The 12,764-nt window shown below is 38.4% G+C and overlaps 1 protein-coding gene across 10 annotated transcripts in view; it reads right to left on the bottom strand.

Moving 5' to 3' along the window:
• The window catches only part of Fgd4 (FYVE, RhoGEF and PH domain containing 4), a 204,534-nt gene that overhangs the window by 98,052 nt on the left and 93,718 nt on the right, over window positions 1–12,764 (bottom strand). Inside the window, exon 1 of one of the 10 annotated variants that reach the window (XM_015493217.2) lies at window positions 2,688–3,305. The exons of the other annotated variants lie outside the window; for them this stretch is intronic. Within the exon in view, the coding sequence (XP_015348703.1) occupies window positions 2,688–2,778 (91 nt within the window). The 5' untranslated portion in view covers window positions 2,779–3,305. Of the gene's footprint in view, window positions 1–2,687; window positions 3,306–12,764 lie in introns of those variants that run through there. 10 annotated transcript variants of the gene reach the window in all.

The following is a 12,764-nucleotide window of genomic DNA, read 5'->3' as shown; positions in this document are numbered from 1 at the left end:
TTCTATTCCTGCTGCTCATTTTGCTTTAAGTTTCCTAACAGAAAAAGGCACAGGACTATCAGAAATGTATTCATTCAACAAATATTGATGAACCACTCTGTATTTATCAGTTCTGTTTCTAAACCCTAGAGATAAGGCAGTAAACATAACAACCAAAAAGCCATTATATACTAAGTGAAAAAATGTGTTGCTGGCAAATCTGGGTAAAGGAGTGAGTGCTATTTGGTGAGGGCAGCTATTGTATTTACACACACAGGCGTGCGCACACACACACACAGAATGAATGAAGGCTGCATAGATAAGGTGAGCTGAGCAGACCCAAAGGGAGTGAGGTACACAAATATTGGGGGGATTAGAATCTCAGGCAAATTAAAACTGCACAAATCCTAAGGTAAGGATGTGTTTGCATAGTTGATGTATTTACCAAGAAACAAGGGAGACGCCATGGGTAGACCAGACAGAGAACAAGCTTGCTGCTGAAGTCAGAGCAAGAATGGGGTCAGGGCTAAGGCTAGAACAGGAGGGCCTTGCACACACTGAAGGGGCAGAGGCTTTTCCTCAAAAGAGCTGAGGATCCAGGGAAGGAATCTTGAGAAGAGGAAAATGATGTGTTTTCCATTTTTAAAGGGATACTCAGGCTGCTAGGCAGAGAACAGATTGAAGCCAATAAAAATTAGCTCCCTATTTTAGGAAGAAGAAAGAGCATCCAGAGTAAAGATGATTATCAGAATGTGAGTCAGAAATGTGGCAGGAATGGATAGGTCTACACAGCAGCTAAGAAAAGACCTTTCATTCCCCAAGTTGAGTTAATTCATTCCCCAAATAAAAGGTCAACTCAACTTTACCCTGGATTATTGTAGTAGCTTCCCATCTACCCTTGACCTCCTGAAGTCTATTTGGTATGTAAGGGGACTTAGTTAAGTTTCAATCTGAATTCTGCGCAATTTAAGCCACATGTAGGTTTGGATGTATATTAAACAAAGACCAAATGACTACCCCTCAAAAGAAGTGCACAGTGCTTCCTATGGAATCTTCCATCACACTCTAGCTTACTTCATTTTTATGTGAGAAGGGTTTGCCTACAAGCATAAGTTTTAAAAAGGGGAAAAAAATCCCAGTCATTAAATGTACAAATAACACGTACATTAAATTTGCATAAATTTTTCTTGCCTAACTTAAAAGCAATAAAATGATCCGGGACAGTAGGCAGGAAGTGGCTACATTACTGCCTTTTCAGTTTAGACCTTTTTAAAGGAACTCATAAAGCCCACATTGTTGTAGTGGCCATGCTCTCCAGGGTGTTGTCCCCTTAAGCAGAAAGGAGGCAAGAGCGTCCCTCTGTGGACCCACACTGCCCTCTGAAGCCTTGCCATCATCCTCCAGCCTCACTGCAGTCCTCCCTCCAGCTGAGAGCTTACTCTCTCCCATCATCCCTAACCGAAGATGGAATGAGAAGGGAGAGAAGCCATTTCAGGAAAAAGAGAACTTCACTGATGGAGAAAAGACTTCCCTTTTACTGCATTTCTGCTGCTTCTCCTTTTTGCAAATTTCACATTTAGATATGGTGGTAAATCGTGGAGAGATCACAGGAACCCCGAACTTCACACAAGATCAGTGAACCCCTGCAGAGGAATTCATGCTTCTGGCTGGGTAGTGGAAGGAGCAGGAGCAGGCACGGAATCCGCTGCTCAAACCTTCAGCAACTACTAGAACCTGGGAACATAGCCAGCCAGAGCCATGCAGCTGCAGGAGGGGGTTTAGCTCAGCTCTTCTGCTGCAGGACTGTGACCAACCAACCTCGCCCCAGGGCTTCACGCACCCCAGAAGTCAAAGGCAGGAAGGAGAGACACCACAAGTAAGAGACTCTTGCTAACTACCAGGATTGCTCGTTCTACGTTTCAGTTCATACCAGTTAGCAGTGTAGACATTCTTCAGGGAAGTCTATATATCCATGCAGAAACAAGGGGAAATAGCTAAACAAAATGAATCCATTTCAGCTTTTAAAAATATTTTTAGTGGGTACTTCCGGTTCACATGATATTTTTACCACACAGTGGAATTTGCATTTCTATATGAAAGACTCAATTTCTCATTAATTAGCTCTCTTGAAAAATCAAGGACACCACTGTGGATTAATACTGCTGCTAACAATTTTTAAAAACAATCCATGCTTATCTGAACAATGTTATTGTATATGGAAAAATAAGGAAAATTTACTCCCTGGAACTTCTTTGCTGAAACAAGGCTGGGGTGGTGGAAATATTTGTTTTAACAGAACAACGCTCTATGCTCTGCACCAGAGGAGTGTAACTGATTAATATGTCTTAACTGTGTTCACACCAGAAATGCAGGGAAAAAAGGAACTTTTGCCTTCTTTCTCTGCATTCCTTCCCTCACTGGCTGAATTTTTAAACTTTACAAATATTAGTTATATTTCTCTGGCTCATTGTTACCACCAAACCAATTTGTATCGTTTTAGCCCAGAGGAAGCTGCCTGGGAAAGCCAAAAACTGTCAATAGTACATATTTTTATCTCAAAGCTATAAAACAAGGTGAGGCTTCTTCTTAACTTTAAAAGGACACTGAACTCTGCCACTTTTATGTCCCTCAGCAAGCAGCATTATTCAGTGACCCACATACTCTGAAAACAGCATGAGAAAGATATTCTAGAAAATGAAACCACTTACCTTGATCAGTGGACATGACTTCACATATACTGATAATTAGTCCATTCTGACTTAGTAAGGAAACATTTGCCTTTACTCTCTTAAAGTTCATGTGATAAAATCTCACTCCTGACTTTACAGCTTCGGGGTGATCACCCGGGATCAGCCAGGAGCTCTGGCCAGTACACTGTGGACTTCAGTACATTCTTAGATCTTACTGCCCAAGGACAAGCCCATGCATAATATGCCACACCTCCCCAGAGGATGGGCTGCTGCTGTGTTTTGCAAGAGATGAAGTACATGAGGATGGAGAGATTTCTATTTATTACAGTGAAATAAACAAGGGAGGCACATGGAACCTTCAATTGCACTAGAAATACAGTTGGGAATAGGATGGTTTATAAACTGACTAATGCCTGAACTATTAGTAATCCTTCTTGAAAAAAAGCTAACATGAAAACAGTTTGTTTCCCTTTTAACTGGGTCCATGCCCTGGACCAAACGTCACAGATTCACAATTCATAAGCTTTAAGATATTAGGATCTCAGCTTAAATGATGTCAAATGCTATTTTGCCAAGTATGACTTTTCTTTTTAGCATAGCTCACTGATTTTTGTGAATAAACTGCAGAATGAATAAATACATCAAGGTCCCAAGGAAACCACGTTTTATGTTATTTCAGAAACTTGTTTAACTGGTAAAATATTGTTGCTCATTTTTATGTAATTCACAAAATTTGATCATTAAAGATTTCTCAGAACCCTGAAGAATTAGGAAACGTCAGAATGAAAATATTTACAAAAATCACAATGAGGTAATAGGCTATCAACTCCTCCCTCACAGGAGACGGCAACCTCTCCAATCCATTCCTCCAAGTGTCCAGATATGGTGGACCTCACAGTCTAGTGCCTACAGATACACCTGGGTGACTGTTCACACATAATGCTCGCTGGGTCCTATTTCCAAGGTCTGATTCAGCTGGTGTGCTGTGGGGCCACAGAATTTGTAATTCTAACCAGTTCCCACATGACTCATAATGCTAGCCTGGGCTGACACTTCAGGAATCACACTTTGAGAACCACTGAGCAGGTTGCTTCATCTCACCAAGGACTGAGAGCACATGCTCAGTTGCATACCCGCCAGGACCAATTAATGTCCAAGTTCCAAGACTCTGTTTCCTTTCTTCAACACAGCCTTTATATGGGACTCTTAGTAACTCACACTGAATGTGGGCCAATCATTTTAATACAAATTATAATTTTTAATAAATTTGCTCCCTGTGGTTGGGGATACGGCTCAGTATTGAGAGCACTTACCCAGCATGCATAAGCATGAACTTGGAACTCAGAGCACAGCAAAAACAAACACAAAAACACAAAAGAAAATTGTCTCCATAAAAAGCATGAAGTTTTGAAACTAATCTAATAAAAGAATACAGAATTAGAATGTAGAAGAAAGAACTCAAAAGAGAAAAAACCTGAATTGTCTTTTAGTTCTTTCACAAACTCTACTTAGTATGTGTTTTAAATTTCACTGTGGAAGAGAAACTGTTTAGATTTGATTCCAAGACCATGCAGTCTTGGCACATCTCAGTAATGTAAAAACCAGAATGTGTCTCTGTCACAAAAATGCCCCAATGTCTGCTTCCTAAGCCTTGATAGTAATATTTAAATTATAGTCTCAGGTTTGGTTTTTAAACAAATTCCTTTTTTTATAGCTAACATTTACTTGGTGCCAGGGGCATGTTAAGAACTTTCCAAGCAGCATTTCAGTAAATTCTCACTGTCAGGTAATAATTTATCACCATTTTAAAGAAGAGAAAAAAACAGACTTAAGAGGTAAAAAACCTTGGCCATTCACACTAATAAAATGACAACCTCTAGGAAATTACATTCATTCACTTTTGTGCAACAAATTAAGATACAATGGTATTCATCTTCTCTTTATAGATGAAAGCCAGAAAACCAAAACATGGTTTGCAACTAGTAAGTAATAATTAAAATAAAATACATCCAGGACTAGAAGTGTAGTTTAGCAATAGAATGTGTGTGTAGTATGCCCAAGATCCTCAGCTCAATCCCTGGCATCAAAATAATTAAAATGTAACTATTGTGATTGATACTCTATTGACCTCAAGTCGATAATCTGCAATTATATGAAGCAGCTACCAAACATGGAAGTAAATTCTAAACCACTCAATGTAGCCATGGCAGTTCTCACATAATTAAGATAAACTTGGTAAGGCTCAAGCCTAAAATCCCAGAAGTTTAGGAGGCTGAGGCAGGAGGATCACAAGTTCAAAGCTAGCCTCAGCAACTTAGCAAGGCCCTAAGCAATTTAATAAGACCCTGTCTCAAAATAAAATATAAAAAGGGCTGGGGATGTGGCTTGATGGTTAAGTGTCCCTAGTTCAATCCCCAGTACAAAAAAAAAAAAAAAAACAGGACGCACTTGATCATATCACATGACCCAGCAATTCCAACTCAATTCCAATTCCTCACTCAAAAAACTTGTACATGGATGTTTACAGAGGTATTATTTGTAATCATCCAAAACTGAAGACACTTACTTGTCCTTCAACTAGTGAACTGGTACATCCCTACAATGGCACACCACTCAGCAAGAAATGAAGTCAGGACACTCACACATGCACTAGAAAGAAGCCAACGTAAAAGGCTACCCAGATATAATTCTGTGGGACATTCTGGAAAAGGCAGATTCACAGGGGTAGAAAACAGATGCATGGTGGCCAGAAGCTGGTGGTATGCACGATGACTGATCACTAAAGGACACGATAAAATTTGATGACAGAAGAACAGTTGTGTATTTTCACTTTGGTGGTAGCTGTATGACTGCATCCATCTGTCAACACTCAGGAAGGAACTATAGCGAGGGTAATATTACTGTTTGTGAATTCTTAGTTGTTTTTTTTTTAAATCTAAGGACTACAAACAATTTATTCTTTCTAAAAAGCAAGAGATAGGAAACAGGTGGTTTATCTTTCATAGTATGAACTCAAAGCTACATGAGGTACAGTACATCTATTGCCCTTCTCATCTTCACAAATAGAGATCATCATTATTATTTTGTTGGTTTTCTGTGATTTTAAAAAACTTGACAAGTACAAAAAAGTGAATTTAGTAGCTTCCTGCACAAAGTCCAATTGTGAAGGTTGACATTTATAATAGCACCTTGAAAAGGTCCTTTCAAATATTATGTTTAGACATCTCCTTAACATTATTTGTTATAGGTGTCAGCCCTGGAAAATACCTAAAATCCCTGCTAACCAACTTGAAGCTCTTCACAGAACACCTGTGCTCTAAAGTCTTAGCAGGCGTTCACCCTACCCTTTCATCTTTCCTCACTGTAGAGATGTTTATTTCTGTATAAATTCCACTGAATAAGGAACTAAAGAAACTTCTGCCACATATTCACATGATATTTCATAGTAATTTTTTCATTATGTTGAATTTAAATTTCTTTTTAGGGAGGACTGCCTATGTTATTTTTAGTAGTTCTATTTATAATGGAAATGTTCTGAAAATCAAGAGTTCTGTGTGCAACCCATATTTTCTGCATCTGAACCTATAAATGTACAATTTTTGTTTTTCATATACCATGGAATGAACCCAGGAACACTTAACCACTCACTGAGCAACATCCCAAGCTCTTTTTTATTTTCAGACAAGTTCTCACTAAATTGCTTAGGGCCTCACTAAGTTACTAAGATTGGCCTTGAACTTGTACTCCTCCTGCCTCAACCTTCTGAGTTGCGGGGAGTATAGGTGTGTACCCCACACCTGGTTTATAAATCTATAATTTTTAAAATAGATGGGTGACTACATTGTCTGCCTTAGCATATTTACTTAAAGCTAACTAGAACATCATCTGTCATATAATTGAAAACTTCCATCTATTAAAATGGCAAACCTCGCTTTAATAAATTATCTACTAGCATAAATTTCACAATAAAAGGAAAATTATACTACATGGATGTTAGTATTTAATCTTGTTCAGATAGAACATGGGAGTAGGAAAAGATAATGGAAGACTCCTATTTTCACTTACGAACTAACAAGTAAAATCCTTAGATTGATTCTTATAATTTAAACTGGGAGAAATCTCAATTTTTCATAGGATGAATCCAATCTGAATCTTAACCATTTTGCATTGTTAGTATACTAATAATAATCTAATAAAATCAAACAAAAATGTGGTAGTAAAACAATTCCCTCATTGGTTTAAAATGATGCATTTTTTTAAAAACCATAACCAACTGGAGCATAATTTTCATGTCGCATGTCTGAGCCCTCATGAACCAAGGTTTACAAATTCTTGAATGTATGCCAGGGAAATCCTGTTGCTTGAATATTTTTGTACTAAACTTTTTTTTTTTACAGATCTCCAAAGCAACCTTATTATCTTTGAGCCTCTTCTTTTGTTAAAAAGTTACTAAAAATGTTTTCTATTACCCTCTTTAGTTTCATGTTCAGTTAAAACTGCAATCACACAGTACTGCTGAAACAGTGCCAACCTCTACCTCCAAATCAGGGTTTCTGGATGGATGGGACCACAATCTGACATTGAATGGTTGCCCGTTCGTTCCATTACTCTTCCACTTTGGAAGTCCTGACAAGGCTACACCTTTCTAATGGCATGTGAATAGGAGGTACAGTGTACACTGTCATGAGATACATGACATTTTGGTCAATGACTATCTGCTCATACAACAGTAGTCTCATAAGATTATAATGGAGCTGAAAAGTTCCGATCACCTGGTGACACTAGCTGTTTTAACACTTTAGCACAATACATGACACACCCGTTGGTGGTAACACTGGCATAGACAAACCTTCTTCACTGACACTGTAAAAAACTACAGCACATAGAATTACATAATACTTGATAATAGATTACTGTGTGACTGGTTTATGTATTTTCTATACTACATCGTTATTTTAGAGTATAGTCCTCCTTCCACTTAATAAAAAAGTTTACCATAAAAGCGTATGCCACATCACGCTGTCAGTGGCCTCATGCACTCACCATTCTCCATTGCATCAGAGGCCCTGTTGAAAGCCAGATGTGGTGGTGCACACCTGTAATCCCAACTACATGGGAGGATAAGGCAGGAGGATTGCAAGTTCAAGGCCAGCCTGGGTAATTTAGCAAGACCCTGTCTCAAAATAAAAGAGGGCTGGTGGTGTAGCTCAGTGGTAGCATACTGCGAGGTACTGTCAAGGGATTGAACTATACCACATAGGTTTATGTATGTTCTATGATGTTCATACAACGAAACCGCCTAATGATGCATTTCTCAGAATGTGTCCCTGTCATTAGTAATGCATGACCACATTTTAGATAAATTGTTCAGAAAAAAAACCTTTTACCTGTAATGACATCTGACCTTAATAAGTCCCTTCTAATAAAAAAAAAAAAACATGATAGCAAGGCCCCAAGCAACATAGCAAGACCCTGCCTCAAAATAAAAAATAAAAAGGGCTAGAAATGTGGCTCAATGGTTAAGCACCCCTGGGTTCAATCCCTGGTACCAAAAAAAAAAAAACCTCATTTGATTCTGCCAGGTGTGTCCATCAGTCCCAACTACTTGGGAGGCTAAGACAAAGGGTCCCCTGAGCCCAGGAGCTTGAGGCCAGCCTGGGCAACATTGTGAAGCTGCATCTCACTAAAAGAACAAATTTTCAAAAAGATCTATATGGATGTAAAATCCCAGAGAACAAAACTGTGCCCTGGCCTCAATTAGGAAATTGATCTTCCCACTCCAATTTACAGTCGGTCTGATCTTATCGATAAGCATTTCCTGCACCACATCACTCAATTCATATGATCACATACTTTAAGTCGGATGTCATTTCCTCTTTTGCAGCATTTTCCCATCATGGACTACGCACCTCTGATATGTGTGCTTCCCCTGGCCAAGAGGTAGCAGGACTCAAAGGGGGCCCACAGCTCTGGGCCCCTGCTGCTGGTCAGAGCTCCAGGAATAACACTTCTCTGCCCCTGTATAGTTCAGTTTGATGGTAAATACTGCATAACGCTGCCTAACTCATGTACCAAATGTGATTTCTACTCTTCCATTTTTTCTAAAAAAGAGGTCATTCTGGTAAATATTTTCCTGTATTTGTACAAGTAATTCTGTGGTGAGATGACTACAAGTGGACTTCACAGCTCAACGGTCCCTAAATTTTATATTTTGATAACTTATTAAAAACTTCACCTCCCAGAAATGATACCAAATTCTTTCTTCCCTTCATTCTTTTTATTTTTTCATTTTTAAAAATTTGTTCTAATTATACATGATAGTAGAATGCACTTTGATACATCATACATAAATGGAACATAACTTCTCACTCGTCTGTTTGCACCTGATGTAGAATCACATTGGTCATGTAAATCATAATTGTAAACAGGGTAATAATGTCTGATTCATTCTAGTATCCTTCGTACCCCCCTACTCCCTTCCCCTCCATTCACTCCCATCTGCCTAATGATTAGAATTATGAATTAGCATCCACACATCAGAGAAAACATTTAGCCTTTGGTTATTTGAGACTGGCTTATTTCACTTAGTATGACATTCTCCAGCTCTATTCATTTACTAGTAAATGCCATAATTTCATTCTTCTTTATGGCTAAGTAATATTCCGTGTGTGTGTGTGTGTGTGTGTGTATATGATATATATATATCATAGTTTCTTTATCCATTCATCTATTGAAGGGCACCTAGGTTGGTTCCATAGTTTGGCTATTGCAAATTGAGCTGCTATAAACATTAATGTGGCTGCATCACTGTACTATGCCGATTTTAAATCCTTTGGGTATAAACCAAGGAGTGGGATAGCTGGGTCACATGGTGGTTCCATTCCAAGTTTCCTGAGGAATCTCCATACTGCTTTCCATAATGGTTGCACCAATTTGCAGTCCCACCAGCAATGTGCAAGTGTACTTTTTCTCCCGCACATCCTCACCAACATTTATTGTTGCTAGTATTTTTTTTAGTTGTAGATGAACACAATGCCTTTATTTTTATTTATTTATTTTTATGTAGTGCTGAGGATCAAACCCAGTGCCTCATACATACTAGGCACATGTTCTACTACTGAACTACAACCCCAGCCCCAACTGTTGCTAGTATTCTTGATAATTGCCATTCTGACTGGAGTGAGATGAAATCTTAAGAGTAGTTTTGATTTGCTTTTCTCTAAATTGCTAGAGATGTTGAACATTTTTTCATATACTTGTTGATTGATCGTATTTCTTCTTCTGTAAAGTGTTTGTTCAGTTCCTTAGCCCACTAATTGATTGGGTTTTTTTGTTTATTTGTTTGTTTGGTGTTGAGTTCTTTATATATCCTGGAGATTAGTGCTCTGAGTGGTAAAGATTTTTCTCCCATTCTGTAGGCTCTCTCTTCACATTATTGATTGTTTCCTTTGCTGTGAAAGAAGATATTTAGTTTGAATCCATCCTGTTTATTGATTCATTTTTAAAAGTGTTTGCCAATTTCATATGTGACCAAAGAATGCATAAATCTGTAGCCTATTCATGTGATAATAGTGTGAGTGAAATACTGAAGAGAATTATACCTCAACAGGGGCCAGCTTACAATGTGGAATGAAGAGTCATGGAACAGAGTATGATTCTGGTTATATAAAATTTAAAAGCATTCCAAATGATGTTTTTAATGGAAATGTATCCATATGTAAAATTGAAGGGACAAGAAAGGGTGCGATAAACACAAACTTCAGGACAGCTGATACCTCTGCTGGGGAGGCTTGGAGAGTAGAAAAAGAAAGGCACACAGAGGGGCTTCAAACTGGTCACACCCTCCTCTTTAAGCATGACGTTGTTTTATTCTTGTTCCTTAAATAATTCTTAAAAACTTTGTTTACGCACATACACACACAAATATATATTCACACAGTTTAGTATTTTATATTTAAAAGCATTTTAAATTTGTATTTTCCTAACCAATAAATTTTTATGTTTATAAATGTTTATTAACCAATTTTCTTAAACTTCTATGAACTCTGCTCATAATTTTTTCCCACTCCTTTTTTTAAAATTTTAAAATGTTTTAAAAATAAATTTTTAAAATTTATATGACAACTTAATGCAATATAATTCTTATTACACATCTAGAGCAAAATTTTTCATATCTCTGGTGGTACACAAAGTAGAGTCACACCATTCGTGCCTTCGTACATGTACTTGGGGAAATGGTGTCCACCTCATCCCACTATCTTTCTTACCCCCATGCCCCCTCCCTGCCCCTCCCTCCCTTTGCCCTATCTGGAGTTCGTCTAATCCTACTCATTTCTTATTAAGTTGTAGGAGTCTTTGAAGGATTTCTATCATATCATAGTTATTTTTTCTCCAAGTCTGGCAGCATATCTCTTATCAAATTTTGCTTTTATATTAATCCTAAAGGATTTATGTTATCTTAATTCTGAGCAGAAACAAAATTGTCTGATAAATAATGGCATTTCTTTAATTATGACCATTATTATTTTTATACAAAATTCTTTGGATCCCACTTAATCCAAACTGGAAAGCCCCCTGGTTGCGGGATATAAATCACAGTCACTTCTGTGGCTTACTCCACCCCTTCCCATGAGTGCCTCTGCTTCACCCACCAGCCCACAGACGATCACTCTGCGAGCACTTTCTACTGCACCGTGGAGTCCTTGATCCCCATCTTTTCATCCATCCCTACATCATAATGCTGCTATGTGTTGTTAGCAAAAAACAAACAAACAACAACAAACTGCATCTATTTAATGAATACAGAGTTTCAGCTGGGGAAACTGAAGTTCTGAGTAGCTGCTGAAGATGGTCTGAATGTACTTAATGCTGTGGAATTCTACTTGACAATGTTAAAAAGTAAAATTTTAACATTTATTGTATTTCATCACAATAAGAATTTATTGTAATAGAACATTTCCCACCATATATCCCAATGCTTCCCAGTCTTTGCCAGCCTCTCCTGCCTTGTTTGTGCTGGGTCAACTCCTGATCATAGACCTTCCACGGCCTGCACTATTCCTTTGCATTCTTTCTTCACTATCCCTGAACAACTGACCCCTGGGGGGCTGTAGCTACTCCACTATGCAGAAAACTCCAAAATGTTCATTGCCAAATACAACCTCCCTTTCAGGCTTCATCTCAATCTTGATGTCTGGACAAAAAAGGGAGGGTGTTGAGGTTCATCTTGAAGGATAAGTGGGATTTTGTTTAGCAATAAATGAAGGGAAAGAATATTATTTCAAGCTTTGTAGTGAGGGGACCTGTGGCAGCAGATTTGCAAATTCACTGTGGCTTACAGAGGTCTCCATCAGTCCCCAGCTGACGGCCTCAGGGGCTGCTTTACTGAGCTTAGGATGAAATCAAAACTCCACGTGAGGCCTGCTGACTCTGCCCGCTCACCTATCCACTCTATGCTTTGCAAATAGGTTCCCAAGCCATTTTCCCTCTATCAGTCAGCCCAGGTTCTGAGAAAGAGGTCAAGAAAAATGTTTTCTTTTCATAAATTTCCACAGGAACCCAGCTATTATTTTTTCCAACTTTCAACTAACCATGCAGCTTCCAGAAAAGGCTCCTCTGAGGCTTTAAGAAAATAAAATGTAAGCTCTGCCCTTGGCAGGTCAGACGAAGGACAGCCAGTTACCACTTGCTACTAACTTGGGATGTAAATGGGAGAGTTTTCATTGCCCAATTTTTTTGATCAGTTGCCTGATCCTAATTTGTTCTAATTATTGTCTCCCTTTTCCCAAGAGACTAATGGAGTTTGTTGGCGTAACAGCAGCTACTCAGACCTCTTGTATCGGCCCCAGTATTCCCAAAGGCTAAAATCAAAGTGGGGAAAAGACACCTGAACCATAACCAATACTTTCCTTATTTTCTTATTCCCCCCCCACCAGATGATACTTTTAAATGTTCAACTTCTTTGATACAATCTCAGAAGTGCATTAAATAATGATGACAATTAACCTTTTTGGATAACATCTCCCAAGTTACCATTTTTGTGGTTGGAAATAAGGTCAAGGTTAAAAAGACAAAAAAATAAAAATGGGGGGGGGG

The sequence above is a fragment of the Marmota marmota genome, unplaced genomic scaffold, assembly GCF_001458135.2.
Source record: "Marmota marmota marmota unplaced genomic scaffold, marMar, whole genome shotgun sequence".
Classification (NCBI taxonomy): domain Eukaryota; kingdom Metazoa; phylum Chordata; class Mammalia; order Rodentia; family Sciuridae; genus Marmota; species Marmota marmota.
This window is presented reverse-complemented; position numbering and strand designations above follow the sequence as displayed.